We start from the raw sequence: 16,108 nt of genomic DNA, 5'->3' as shown, positions 1-16,108 counted from the left end.
TCGGCCATTGACCTTGTCGTGGCGAGGACGAGGACTTTATTGCTTATGTCCTTATTAAATCCTAATCAATCTATCAATCAACTCAGTATTTTAGTGCTCTACGGAACTAGTATGGAATAAGCATTTATGATTCATTTTTTTAAAAATTAAAACTTTTTTTTTGAGCAAGCCTTATTGCTATCATCCTTAATTCAGTTCTTGGGTTTTAAACTTACAAACAAAATAATATTGAGTGACGAAATGTTTCATTAGCTTATGGTAAGGAATGGTTGGTTTAAGTATTACTATTTTTTTTCTAGAGGTGGTTCTAGGTCCGAGTGGTTTCTACAAAAATGTTCAATATGTATCGAACTTACAATGGTTATCTTTCGTATTAGTCTATAAATGTTATACTGAAATACAGAGTTGGGGGCCGCGGTGGCTCAGTGGTAGAACGTTCACCTCTGGTGTCTGGGATCCTTGGTTCGATCCCAGCCCGAGTCAAGTGAGCTTTGTACTGGGACAGACACCATGTGCGTGGAATTTCTCAAGGTTTTCCCGTTTCCTTTCACTTTCTTCATTCCACTATTTTAGACATTTCTCACCATCACCGTCTCCTTTAGCCTAGCCGGCATAAAAGTGGGACGTAAAACTTAAAGATTTCATTTCATTTCATGAAATACAGAATTATGTTTTACATAATTCCTTTAACTTTCCTTTAACTAATAATGGTTCAAGCGTGTCCTCAAGCCTTGCAATCTTAATTTAATTCATTTCTTGACGTCTTTCAATGACAGAAGTTCGCACAACAACATAAGTCTAGTGACAAAACAATATTCCATTGTTACTTCTACATATTCATATGTATATTTTGAGTTGTATCTCTTTTTGATTTTAGAAATCGATCTGCAAACAACTTTACTCTTGAGAAAAAGCGGGATTATCTAGTATATAGAGGTTAACATTCACAAGTTCGAACAAACTTTCAAAGTTAAAAGCGTTTTTTAAAGTTAACAACTGTTTTGTTTAAACCTAAAAAATGAGAGTATATTTAAAGCTTAATATGTTACTTTTTAAACCGACGCCAAACAGTTGTTCTTTCGAAAGATTGAACGTGTTTCTGATTAAACCTAAAAAGTATTGTTAAGGTTAAAACCTCATATATTTGTGGTATGAAAGGGTGTATAATACTGACTATCTCAACCTGATTCACAAATATTCGCATTATCCTCTCTAGTGCCTTTACTAGAGTTTACTATATTTGTTGAGGATGAAACTCATTTGTGGAAAATCCTGTTAAGAATATGTTAATTTAAGTGGATTTCGAGCTACTAAATTTGATTATGAGATGAGCGGAACGAAACGACATATTCGAAATTAGTGCTATAGTAAGAGACGTTTATTAAGTAATTTCAGCCGTAGTAAGATACAGTTAAATGGAAATAAAATTATAATATTTTATGCAGTATACGTTATGTTGCGTATTCCTCTCCGTACACAACAGAACAGTACAAAGGGAGAACATCGTTACGGTAGTGTTAAGAGTAACGTGGTATTAATCAAAAGTAACCCAAGAGCATACGGAAACACGAAAACTACTATATTCACTCATTCATACATTTTTATAGATCCCTTGTTTATTTTTCAGTAGATTTCGTTTACATTTTTGGCTACATTCCTGAACAGAAGAAACTCTCCAAACAGTACAAACTATATAAACACCTTAATACGTTTCCGTTCTTTCATATTTGTGCGTGTATCACGGATTTTCTTTCAGGATTTAGGATTTAGATTTCTGGGCTTTCGGCATCTATGGCCATTTAGTCCGTCACGTTTGAAGGACGACTTCTCTTAGCGATCACACTATCCGGGGAAAAGGAAGAAAGTACTGGGGAAAGAAGAAAGCGGCCTGGGATCTATAAGTTAGGTACCATCCCGGCGTTTGCCTGGTGTGAATGAGAAAACCCCCCAAAAAAAACCTCATTCAGGATGCCTGGCCTCAAAAAGCTTTTTACACATTTTCGACCGAGTGCCCTCACCGGAAATCAAACCCGGGACCGCTCACACCAAAGGCGAGAGCGTTAGCGACTACGCTACGCGGGGACCACGGATTTTCTCGGAGATGGGTTTCTTGGTTAATGAAGATGATATCATTCTGGGTATACTTTTGTCAAAAAAGTCATCTCACACAAGATTTACTCTTTGATTTTGTAGATTACAATTTCTTTTGAATACGCAATACACTATTAGATGTTTTTAAAATGATGATTTTAATTCTTTCAGTTTAACGTCCCACGATTATGTCCTTTAATCAATGATTAAGACAAGTGAATGATGCTGGAAAAAATTGGTGGAATTAAAATGTGGAAGGAAACGGGAATACCCCGTGAAAACCTACGGGCACGATGATGCCCAACATAAACTTACTTGGCCAAGAATCGAACCAGGGACTTAACACACCAGAGGTAAACTCTCTATCACTAACCCACTGTGCTCCGCAAAATGGTGATTTTGGATTAATTAGATATTAGTTGTTAACGAAGACAGGTATGCGTACAACTGTCAAAAGAGGAAACCGGAACTTCAAAACACTAAAGTCTGTTTTTTTTATATTTTCTTTAAGAAAAAAGATAATTAGAAAAATAATTTTGAATATCCTAATTCTACAATATTATTGGCGATTAGATGAGTGTAAATTCTCATGCGTAATTTTCGATAAAATCGAGAAAAACTACCTTTTTTGGTAAAGCTAAAAATAATTGATCGTATACTGTTACCACATCACTTATTAATATGAAACTAATACTGAAATTTAGTATACACTAATCAAGTTTTTCAATATGATTCTAACAAGATGACAGTCCACCATATAAATAACAGGTATAACCTAAAATTATGATTAATTCCTAAACTTTAATTAATTTGTTTAATTATAACATTGTCGAAAGATAATCGAAAGACTTTATCGAGCTGAAGTAAATGGCCTGCTTTTAACGGTGGATTCTGATGCGTAATTTTCGACCGAAACGAAGTTTTTTTAGCTCTAAAAAGTATGTCGTTATTGACCAGTATAAACCAATTAATAGTTTTCATTCTTCTGGAACAGATTATTTATTTCTATGCCGTTTATGAAAATATGCACTACTAAGTAGTATGTTGTATCTATTACTGCTTGATTTGTCTTAACACTAGAGGTCTGCACGGGCTCGGGCCTACAAAGCAGATATCACTTCGAGCCCGGGGCGGGCTCGGGCCGTGAATTTTTAAATATATAACCACATTTCTCGGTCCTTTTCGGGCCTAACTTTGTAAATATATTGTACAACGATATATATTGCACCTCCGTTGTTTCTGGAGAACTTTTCAAACACAACTGCAAAATTAAACCTCTAATTGCTGTAAATTAAAATACAATTTTACATTAATTATTAAGTTTCTGTAATTCGGGCTTATTTCGGGCTCATTTGATTATCACACGAGCTCGGTCCAGGAATGCTAGAACATATCTCGAACTCGGGTCCGGCCTTTCATTGTAAATTCATGGGCCGAGCCGGGCTCGGGCTAAAAATTCAGGCTCGTGCAGACCTCTAACACACACACATAATATAAAGTGTCATTTTCACCCATGCATTTTCAGTTCAGATATCATTTGTAAACATTGTATATTAATACTACGTATAATGTTCTTTAGTTACATTATTGACCAACTCTATGGCCTATGGAACCCGGGCGGCAATGCCGTGTTAACAATACCTCTGTACTGACTTCTGTTCTTAGCCAACTGGATCCAATTTCTACTTTGTATTTCTATATCTGCGAGATCCATCTTAATATTGTCCTCGCATCTGCGTCTAATGTCTTCCTAATGGCAGGTTTATTTATTTATTCACATCCTACTTAACTATTATGCTTAAGTGCCTTTACCATGTATCGAACTCGAGATCTCGTGAACAGAAAACAAGTGTGCTACCCTTTCGATTACTCAAAAAGCCAGTTCTAGTTCATTATATTCCTAAACCAATCTTTAATTAATTATTGTTTACTTTTTCTCCTTCTTGGAATAAAGATTTTCTTTTTGTCATATTAAGTAATTAACTTCTCAAGTTTCTTCTAAGATCTCTGAAACATATTTTTTTTTTCTTTTTGTTCCAGGAGCCTGGAGTCCAGCTTGTATAACAAGGCTAATGAGCTACAGGAAGACATTAGCTTGAAGCGCTTCGACCTCCGTGTCGCCCAGATCCACCTAGCGGCTGTGCGGTCACAGGTAAGTCACGTGACCTATGACCTTATACAGAGGAAAATTCATAATGGTACTTGTCCAAATATAATGCTGAAAGCGCTTTATGTAATGTGCACAATTTATAATAATTTTATAAAATCTATAGATTTTGGTTATTTGCTTTGCATTTCTGTACAAAATACAGTTATCTATCGGTCTATTGGTATATAACGATTTGATATAAAAGCCTATACAGAATATTTCAGGAATAAGGATCATATATTATATGGAGGTGATGGATTGGGTAACGTTAAATCAAAAAAACATGTGGGAGTGTGTACGATTTCCAACTGTTCGGAATATAAAGAAATGAACCTGTATTTGATTTTTGGGCTTAGCGTCCCACGTGAACTACAGTTTAACGTGTGATCCGATGAATCCGAGTCTCCCACGCCAAAGGCGCAAACGCTAACTGCTTAGCCACGAGGGAGCTACAAATGAACCTGTATTGAAACATGACAAATCAATCTGCAATCCATAGCTATAAGATTGGTACTGTAAAGAAACCTTTGTCTTTGTTACATTAAAATAAAACTACCTCAAAACTATAAAGCTGGTGTACACTCGAGAGTTCAAAGTTTGACTTTCAATAGAATATCGTGTGCTTTGATTTTACGTTAAGCAGTATATTCACGTCTCATTTAGCCTCGGTGTTCAAATAGGCGTTAAACGACGAAGGAATTGCATGTTCGACTGTGCCTCCATTAACTTTCATAATATAATATTGCATGATGTATTTTTTAAAATTTTTAACCCATCTTTGTTTATTGGATGAAATAATCCCCACAGTTATAATGATGGCTCACAGTTTTTCTCATAGTCCGTTACTGCCTTCTGGCTTTTAGTCACAAGCAATACTTGTACTCAATTCACTGCATTTTCTTTCATCAATATCTTCGAATGAATAGGCTGATTTGAGCACTGTCATAGATAACGTACAGATGATTACTGTATGCTCTTTCAATTTTTAAGAAAGTGTGTTGCTTAAACTTGAATGTCCTTTGTTGAAATACTGACAAAATAATATTCAGTTTAAATAATTATTACTGTAAGCTGCATTTCATTTTGAAACAAGTAAAGAACATCCCTGTGTTTTCTTGTATGTAATATTGTGGATAACCATGTGATTTGTAGTCGTTACTTTGATGAAGTGTAAGCAAAACAATAATCATATCTACTTCAAAACTTGAAAAATTTCAAAAAGTTTATATTTCGTGATTATACAGATTTTCATGCGATATAAAGTTTACTATTGGGTATCCCCTAAAATCAGGCGTGTCTCAGGGAAATATTTTGCATTATTAGTCAACTAACTTTCTGGCACAAGCCACACTACCATTATAGAAGTTTATCCTAAGTCTCTAAATAACAGCTCACTATTGTATGTCGTAAAATAGGATGTATATGCAGAACATGTTATAATTTCAGACACGGCTGAATTATCCAGGTGGAGTAATCTGTGTATTGACAGCCAGTTGTTATACCAGAATTCTTTACATCCAGGCCTCGTGACCTTTCTTCCTCATTGAAAAAACATTTGTGTTAAGTTGGAGATAATATAACCAAATCTTCCTTATTATTTAATAGTTTCAGAATCTTGTGAATTTATTCCTCACACAGAAGTAAATTTTTCTCCCACGTCGGGATTCTATCTTTTTCAAAAAGTAAGAACATTAGATACTCGTTCTTATTATTATGATATTATTCATACTGCTAGACAGTCATAGAGGACAAACAGTACTAACACGTATTACGACAATCATTCTTCGGATTCTATACAAGATTTTCTATTTTTCACCTGGCCAAAGTATAACATAGTAACTACCATTATTGAAGTCTACCCTAAGTCTCTAAATTACTGTACACTACTGTATGTCGAAGTTTAAATTTGATATAGGAAGAACTTGTTATAATTTTAGATACTAGCTGAATTATCCAGGTTTATTAATCTATGTTGTTATAATATTAATTTTGGTATAAATATGGGCACTTTAGAAAGTTCAGACAATATTGTATGTACTGTTTAAGGAGTATAAGACTACTAGAAAGATCAGGGAGGATCTTTCTCTATGGTACGAGTAGTTCTCGTAATTTGGATAATAAAGCGGAATTATCGATATTATCTTTGTGGTTGTTTACTGTAGCAACTTGTTTGTTCAGTAGTGGAATATAAACATTAACTGATAAGTAGATCTGACATAAGAAAATATTTCTGATTTGTTCTAAGGTTAAACTAATGGCATTAAAGTTATTATGCACGGGTGTACAGCATTAAAAAATTGTCCTAGCAGAAGCTGTAAAGCTGGTAAGAAGAAAGTAGCTTCTTAGTTCGGAAATAGAATCATTGCTACAAATCTTTTTTTTTTTTTTTTTTTTTTTTACAATGATCCTTATGATTTCATTTCTCTGGCTTACTTTGCATCTACTTACTACTTATTTTTAATAACTAAACAATACTCACTCAAATATGTTACAAATATGAATTATTATTTTATGATAAAACATTCACAATTAACTTTATTCCTTTAATTACTTGCGCTTTAATTGTATAAGCTCTACAATCAACATTAAATTTGTAGTCTTACTAACTACATATTCTTCTCAAATTCTGAGAAAGATTTGTAAATTGGCTTTCTGAGATATTGTATTGAGTTTGGTATGAGAACAATAAGATAAACAAAGCCTAAATTTGCTCTAGAAAGCGTTAAGGTGGATCACTAGGTATTCTCGATGCAACGCTAAACCTGCTTGAATAGTGCGGAGTTGCCAGATAGTATCGAATGTTTACTGATGCCAGATAATAAAGCAAGAAATCATGGAATTCTGCTTGAATACTTACTGGAGAAATTAGTTTTCGATCATATCGCAATTCAGAGTTAAGTTGCGCTTCTCGAACTGCAACGCTAGAATCCAGGAATTTTCTTATTGTGACTACCACAGTAAACGTACAAATTTGGCAACAACGCATTATGGCGTTCTGCGCAAGTTTCTCAAAATCTATTTCCTTAAATGTAAATTAATATTGAAATAAAATGTGAAACATAACACGGAAAACGGTCAAACAATATATCTATTTCGTAATAAGACCGTTACTTCCTAATACTTTACGCATACAAATAAACATTTCGTGAAACTCAGCACCTCTAGTAATATCTAACAGCAAGTACCATCATCTGCTCATTGTAAAACGAATCAAATATTTTGTTTTATTTGTTACCTTTTTCGGTTTCAGAAGACACAACCAAATAAATCAGTGTTTTATGTTGTAGCTGAAACTCTATCTAACAATACAATATTTATAACATGTAATATTTCATTACACAGTAGTTAAGGGAATGAGCTAAAACATGTACTGACTTCCAGGTGGTGATCCACCTTAAGATTGAGAGTTGAAGTTTGTAAATTAATGTCTTATGGACAAAGAGTACTGTTTTTGAATATGAAAATTCACTAATAAATTATATTTACATTATACATCATGTTACTTAATAGCTTAAAAGAGGAATTTGAAGCTTAAAATATATAAAACGATAATCATGCCTGTTGTTCTGTATGGTTGCGAAACATGGTCGCTTACTCTGAGGGAAGAACATAGACTGAAAGTATTTGAGAACAGGATCCTGAGAAGAATATTCGGACCCAAGAGGAACGAGAATGGGGAATGGCGGAAGCTTCATAACGAGGAACTACATAGTTTATACGGTTTACCCAACATTGTTAGGGTCGTCAAGTCTAGGAGGCTTAGGTGGGCAGGTCATGTAGCTAGAATGGAAGAAAGTAGAAACGCTGTCAAAGTCTTGACTGGTAGACCCATAGGAAAACGACCATTAGGAAGACCTAGGCGCAGATGGGAGGATAATATTAAGATGGATCTCGCAGAGATAGGAATACAAAGTAGAAACTGGATCCAATTAGCTAAGGATAGAAGTCAGTGGAGAGCTTTTGTGAACGCGGCACTGAACCTCCGGGTTCCATAGGCCATAGAGTTAGTTAGTTAGTTACTTAATAGCTTGCAGAAGATTATCCATTGTATACATTTTTCAGTGCTCATTTCTGAAGTTCAGGGAAAGAATTTAATTATATTAGATGTTGCTCGATCCTATACAAGTCACGAATTGGATTGAAAGATGTGGCCTACATACGCAATCTTAATACTCACTTTACGCTTGGTGTAAGTTTGTCTACGCTTATAGTATGTATCATTCCTGGTCGTTACAGTATGACTTACACTTTAAAATATCATGCCGGGAAAATCCATGCAAGTCAAGTGAAATGAAGGGGAAAATATACGTTGGATTTAAACTTATTCTAAATTCTATATTGTAAAATATTTACGACACTAACCTGAATATCCGAAATGATCATAATCGTCAACAGCTGTCGTCTATTCGCTGCTAGGTAAAGATTTATCCAACCTTCTCCCATAAAATCTATCTTACGATTATTGTCCACGTTATTCCACATTGGTCCTAGATTTTGTCATTCCACGTTTCCTAGATGTCTTCGTGCCTCTTGATATCAAATCAAGTTTCTCTTTTGTCAACTGTTTATATTTTATTTTCATGTAATACATTCATCCCACTATCCCTTCCGTGCGTTTACTTTCAAGTTCTATGTCTCCTGTTATCTTTCTAGTTTATGTAATTCTTTTTCAATCTCTTCATGTTACGTTGTGTGTTCTGAAGATGGCGGATGTCTAATTTCATTAGTGTTTACATTTTATAAATATACGCATGAACTCCCTTTTCTTTTCTTGCGCGCCGATTTAGTGTCCTTCCAAATTACATTTTTGAAGTACTTTATTTTAAAAATCAAGTATCAAGCATCAACAATATCATAGCAAATGTGTACTCCGTGACAACTGCTAATTGTTGCGATCATGTTCAATATTATTTAATTGTGAACACAGTAAACAATAGGTAAATATTTCGATGGAGGTTATTACACAAAAAAGGCAAAAACAACAATAATATGCTTTTTACTAGTGGCGTGTTATAATATTGGTTTATTATCTGTATGTAGTATGATTAAGGTAGCCGATTGAATGTTAGAACTTATTTTTATTTCAAAAATACCACAGAAAGATACAAATTGCCTCCGAAATCCGAACGGCGCAGAACTGGAACAGCTTGGAGCAAAACTTCGAGCAGATTTTGCCTCGGAATACAATTTAAGTGTTATAATTTGTTGATATTTTACTTTAAAATCCAGTGTATTTACAGTTAAAATCATTTTGGAGATTCGAATTCGTGGAATTCAGGAACAGATTAATCAAATTTCTGTTATTTGAGAGGGAAAAATGGTCTTGGAATTCGAACAGTGTTCTAGAACGATTAAATACGTCTTCCAAAATATCAGAGTACTAACATTTTAGTACTTGCAAAAAAATAAGAACAAAATTAGCAGAGTTTCAAGTGATGCCGTTCATCTGAAGGTAAAGTCTAGGTAAATATTACCTATTCTGACACCCTGGATCGATTCCCGGTAGAGCCTTATGTGGTTCAGATCCAACGTTATGCTGTAGATTCACATCTCTTATGGATTCAGTACTGAATGGGCCACTAAATTCTAAATCAACCAATCACTAATGTTGCCTGTATTTACTGGATACCATCCGTTTTAAACCTTACGTTCAGTTCATGTTTACGCATTAAAAATAACGAAAACTCACTCGTTTTTCTGGAACTTTCTAAAAATACAAACGCAGTAAATATAGTTACAACATAATAAATAAAAACACTCGTACTGCTTCATGTAAAGCGTTCGCGTAAGGGCGTACTGACACTACTATTGTAATACTTGCAAGAATGAGCAAACAACTATCGTTATCTTAAATAATTGATACATCATAAATTTCTGCACAAACGAATCAATGGCCGCCTATGTTGTGATGAAAATTTAAATGTCTTTTAGGTTCGTATATCTGTTTGTACGACATATAATAAACGATTTTTTCACTGAACACCCTGAGTTTGCTGTATAAAAAATCCTTTTAGATATATTCAATTTCAATTTTATAAATTTGCCTTGATTCAAGTATTTTTATAGCGAAATTTATTTTTCTCATGTACTTTAATATAAGTTTTGAATATAAAAAAAATAAAGTTCTTCATTTGGCTCCACGGTTATACCACGTAAACTATAGGAAAGAGGTGCTTAACAAAGGTGAATCATTTTGAAAGAATTAGTGAAATTGAAATGTAGGAAGGAACGAGAGATCCCCGAAGAAAGACATAGACGCAATGTTGCGTAAACTAACTCACATGGCCTGGCATTGAACTAGTGGTCTTTCGCGCAAGAGGCGAGAGCTCTACCGCTAATTCACCGTGCCTTCTAGTATAAATTTTGAGTTCGTATATCCGATGAATGATTTAATAGCTCTATTATGATGTTTTTTTTAATGCTTTGTATGTTTTCTCTTCTCCATTTTTAACTTTTTAAGGGTATTTCATGAAAATCTCATATAAACTGTTTTGATACCTATTACAACGTTCATATCCCGAATAACATATATTCGGGATATAAACATATTTCCTCGTTCAAAATTGAAAGCGCGAGCAGAAGTGCGAACATTTATTTATAAAATGACATCAAGTTACTACTAAAAATAATACCAAGTAAAATCAGTTAATTCTTTTCACTAGCACGACAAATCAACGAATCTTTTTATTACGTCAAGTAATATTCTTAACATGGTGGTTAAATCACTTGATGGTTTACATTTTCTATATGTTGTTATGCATGACAGATTTTCAAGAATGGGGATTACTATGTAGGTGAGCTCTGAACCACGTCAGCATTTGAATTGTCGTGCAGTTAGGATATTTTAAGAAAATAACCATGTAATGCTTTAGTGCACTTCATTTTCAAGTAGGGCTTCCACAAAAGACACAATGAGAATAAAACTGTGAGTATATCAGTCTAGAGCTTCTTAAACTCTCTGGGCATTATGCAGAGTCCTTCTGAATCGTGATTAGTGCCATACTAAAGAGTTCGACTATCATATGTTCCCTGTAGTAGTCAGACCTTTAATATGACGCTAATCATTCGTCAAAACAACTCTGCATAAGGCGGTCTTTGTTCCACTATTATACATTACACATTATAGTAACGTGTGGTGAATTTCATCAAAAAAGGAAGAAACGGTTCCAGCTGTCAAGTTCAAATCATTTAAGTGATTGTATTCATATCTTAGTGTTTAATTCTTCTTTATATCTTACTCAAAGGAGATTAAATCCGGAAATCCACATTTGTGTACGCCCCTGACGTATTGCAATATTACAATTTCGTCTGTTCAATTACAGTCTATAATTACTAAAATTTTCGCAAGAAATATCCGTACAAGCGGGTCCAAGGTAAGAGAAAACATTACTCCCGTGCCTTCTGTTATGCATCCCACACGACCACAATGCCATTTGGGTTGTATAACAGTCCAACATACTGTAGTTAAGGAGAGACAATACGTGGTTTTACAATTTGATCTAAAAGCAGGGTAATGGAAGTTGGTTCAACTTCCACATTCTCTAAAGAGCTAAATAGAAAACAAAACAAGCAAGCCCAAGGGAAAGTACAAGACAGCACCATGGAAACGAGGCTGCAAGCAACAGTAAATAAATAAATAAAAAAGATTCTCCTAGTTTTACAAAACACAAAAAGGATAAAGAGGAAAAAAAAACAATTATCCGCAACTTCGATATTAGCTTGTCAAAAACATTATTAAACATTACGCAATTTGAAATGCAAACATATTCCGAAGAAACTTTCAGTTTAACGTGCCACGATTATGCCCTTTAAACTATGGGAAACATGTGATTGAAGCAATTGAATGATTATGAAAGAATTAATGGAATGAAAGTATGGGAGGAAACAGGAATACCTGGACACGATTATGTCCACCACAAACTTTCTTGCCTAGGGATCGAACCAAGTACCCCACGCAGCAGAGGTAAGCACTCTATCACTGAGCCACCACGCCGCAAAGATATTCCGAAGTTCATAAATAAGCTAATACAAAATACACGATTTTTTTAAAAAATCTTACAGGAAACAAATAGGAAACAGATTATGATAAATATGACATCTATGCAATCCAAACATACTACAGTATAGCAGAAACTAAATAGATCGTGTTCTATAGTTTTGGAGAAAATAATACAAAAATACGGTATCGAAAGTTATAGATCTACCACCTCCATTTTCAATATTAGATACAATTAGCGAATCTAGAAGATAAAAACTGGGGAAGGCAGACCCAGACTATGATAAATATATCATGAGTTTACTATAAACTTTCAAAAATATATATAAAAAATAGCTTCAATTATATTTGTCACTCGAAAATCGTGAATCCTGAACCGGACTATATTAGCCAATGACTGGATGTCCATATTTTTGAAGTCTACCGTAGTTTTATAGTTTTTAATTAAGAAGTTTGGATTTCCAAAACGATTTTATACATATTTACCTTATTTGTCAATCAGTCCGAGAGACAAGAAACTCAAAAATTCTTTGATAGATCACCATCAATTTTTGGCCAGGATACAGATGATCAGAAGTGAGGATTTGACTTCGTTAATGGAAGCGAGATTCAAACCGAAAGTGGTTGAAATCAACCAATTCCAATTTTATCGTTGATCACTATAAAGCAAAAAAGCGTAATGTAGATAGCGAGGAGTGGTTTCCAACAATCAATTAAAGATCCCAAGAATAAAAATCCACTTCAGCTTCTGGTTTCAATCTTGTTCCACATACACCAAAACCGATAAGAGATAGCAAGAATTTTTATTTGAAATCTAGTTAGTGTTCTAAGAATAGGTACCACCTTCTCTTCTAACCCTATATTCACACCGGGAAAACGACTTGCGGGTTCAACGTTGATCGCAATTGAGTGAAAACAGTAATAATATTTTTTTCCTATAGTCAGTTAAGCGTCCCAATAATTTATTATTTTTTCTTCACTCTAATCTCTCTGCGTAAGCAAGTTCGGGTATCAGTATTAATTGAAGAAATATCATGGTAGGCTATACAAACCAAACTTCTTTACTTGGTGAACGTAACACCACTACTTGTTTTAATAATTAAAACCTCAGAAAAATAAAGAACAATATGAAAATTTGCAAAACATAGTTATCTTCAGTTGTTATCCACAGAATCGTAATGTTGTTCCGACCAAGCTTAACTCTTAGTTTCCACAAGAGTAAGAAATTTTAAAGTACTATTGGCCTCAGCAAATCTTTGCAAGACGTAAGAAAATTATCATCGCTATTACAGCCCACAATATGCAAACTTCTCTTTCCTGTTAAACCACTATTTGACCTTATCGGATTATTGTTTTAAACTGATATATTTGTGAATAAGGCATGTACTTAACAAAAAGCAATGTAGTGTGTGTTTACCTTACTCTTTCTTTCGTTTATTAAACCTTCTTCCTACCTCGTACGTCAAAATGTTGATACTTTGTAAATCAATGTCATTTACCCAACAACGTTTTGGTGGTATCATTTCACACCTAGTTTAAGCTTCTATAAATTTTACAGTATGTCATCAGCTATTCTCTTTTGTTATCGAAAGTTACATAGATTACTGTGAGCAGTTAGAATGCGTTTCAGGCTCGAGGTAATGTTTTAAATACAGAGTAAGAAGCAGTTATAATGTTGTCCGTTTAGGATTTTCTCGTTAAAAGATGTGTAATGATTCGAGTAAAGTTTATAGGTAAGACTGAGATCCATTCACCGTTGTTCATCATCATCTGTTATTTTCATCAATTTCTACATTGATTTTATTGTGATTCAAGATGATTATTAATTACATGAGCCCTACTTAATGATATTAATAAATGGAACCTATCTCGATACTCGAAGATATAAAACCACATCTGAGGTTATCAAAGAAACGTTTATAGTAATGTTGATAGAGGACCGTTGATATTCTGATAATGTTTAAGATGTTCATATCTTACTTATTTATCTTGGATACACGAAAAGTAATACGGAGCACTTGAAAAGCATTTAAGAAAGTAGCTAGTTTCTAAAGTAATAGATTTGGCGTTTATTTTCATCATTAAGATTAACGCTGCCACAGACTACGTCAGTATCTTGATATATATATATATATATATATATATATATATATATATATATATATATATATATATATATATATATATATATATATATATATATCTTGGAAAAAAGGTTTAAGTACAATTGACAATTGCGATAATTTATTTTAGAGTATGGAATCTTAAAATTGCTTTTCGCTTATAATACACTATTTTGATTTTTGAGTATACCACAATATAAGAAATGACTCAATTACGTACCGTAATATTATTATTATTAATTTTATTTTGAGTTTAACGTCCCAAAATCACGCACCAATACTACGGAAGATGGTGATAATGAGATAGATGGGTAATAATGGATTGAAGTAAGTCGAAGAAGAGGGACGAAAACGCAACAACCCCGAAAAACCCCAGAACAAGTTATTTGCCTATCTCAAAGCCCACTCGTCGGGAGTTGGAATTGAACCACGGATCCCACACACCAGAGGAGAGCACTCTATCAATGAGCCAATGCGTCTCCTATTAATATTTTACATAGTTTGTTACAGTTCTACGTTGGAAAAACATTTTTCTAACATCTTTATATGGGATCAACGGGGCAATTCTATTTGCATAATGTACTGTAGTTATCTGGTAACATTTTAAACAGGATTACATTTTAGAAAGCAATATAAAAGCTAACTAAATTATTAATTGTAAGCTGTTTATTCCAAAAATTGAAAAAAACACCTTTTCTAAAAAGTAAAAATGAAATGATGCAGCGTGAAGTTCATGACTGTAGGATAATAGGCTATTATTCATTTGCTCTGATAGGATGTTTAGTATTGTGCACCCAATCAGAACACAAACCAGTTTACACGCCATGTAGTAATCGATTCTAGGACGATTAATTACTACCGAATGGATATTTTACAAAGCAACACTCAAACAATGTCACCATTTATAAACAGAATGTATTCTGAACAATATGAGGTAATAAACTACAATAAAGACATAAAATTGTTCATACATCACCAAAAATCGCATTATTGGAAAATAAAAATTATAAATCAGCACAAGTTCTCCAGGAGAGAAAACATAGGTAGTCTCTTTTTAATTTAAAACCATATTACAAAGGTTTTACTTCTGAGTATTCGATAACTAATCGCAAATCAAAAAAAGAACTTTAAATCTCTTTTTCTACTTTTTTGTTTTCTTATAAAAAAGATTTCAAACAAGTGAATGAATAAAGAAAGAAAAAAACTTATGAGGAATTACAAGACAGTTTCTTGTTCGCAGTATCTAACACAGAAAATTACTAGGTGTTATAATATAAATAGATAAGATCACAAATATAAATACAATTGGATTTAGTTTTCGACATTTGATCCGAAGTTTTAATCGTTTACTGATGAATATTTCTAAAATATATTACCAGTCAAAATCATGAAATGTCTTGTACATCATATCTGATTGATTTTGTTTCAATAATTTGTTTATCAATTTCGATTCGAAAAAGTTGATTTTATTTAGATTTTAAAATTTTAGATCATCTGATGCAGACCGGTATCCCTCTCAATATCTTCCAAAATGTTACGTAATGCAACGGTTCAGCTATATCATAACGGCACATTACAATACTCTTCCCTCCTTTCCTTGTTGTTTTTCTCTCTGGTTTTCTCATATTGTAAAAGCCTTCTCTTACGTCACTCATTTGCCAGTTGAAATAAATCAAGTTGTAATGTAACGTCCCACAATTATGCCCTGTAACCAAAAGGGGACAAATGATTAATGAAAATGAATTATTA

At 33.5% G+C, this 16,108-nt stretch overlaps 1 protein-coding gene across 1 annotated transcript in view; it reads left to right on the top strand.

Moving 5' to 3' along the window:
• The window catches only part of Stacl (SH3 and cysteine-rich domain-containing protein), a 426,872-nt gene that overhangs the window by 157,210 nt on the left and 253,554 nt on the right, over nucleotides 1-16,108 (top strand). Inside the window, exon 8 of the mRNA XM_081741694.1 lies at nucleotides 4,132-4,243. Coding sequence (XP_081597820.1) covers nucleotides 4,132-4,243 — 112 coding nt within the window. The remainder of the gene's footprint in view (nucleotides 1-4,131; nucleotides 4,244-16,108) is intronic.

This window comes from Thermobia domestica, chromosome 16 (genome assembly GCF_964235325.1).
Source record: "Thermobia domestica chromosome 16, izTheDome1.hap1.1, whole genome shotgun sequence".
NCBI lineage: Eukaryota > Metazoa > Arthropoda > Insecta > Zygentoma > Lepismatidae > Thermobia > Thermobia domestica.
Note: the sequence above shows the minus strand (reverse complement) of the source record. Positions and strands in the feature narration are given on the sequence as shown.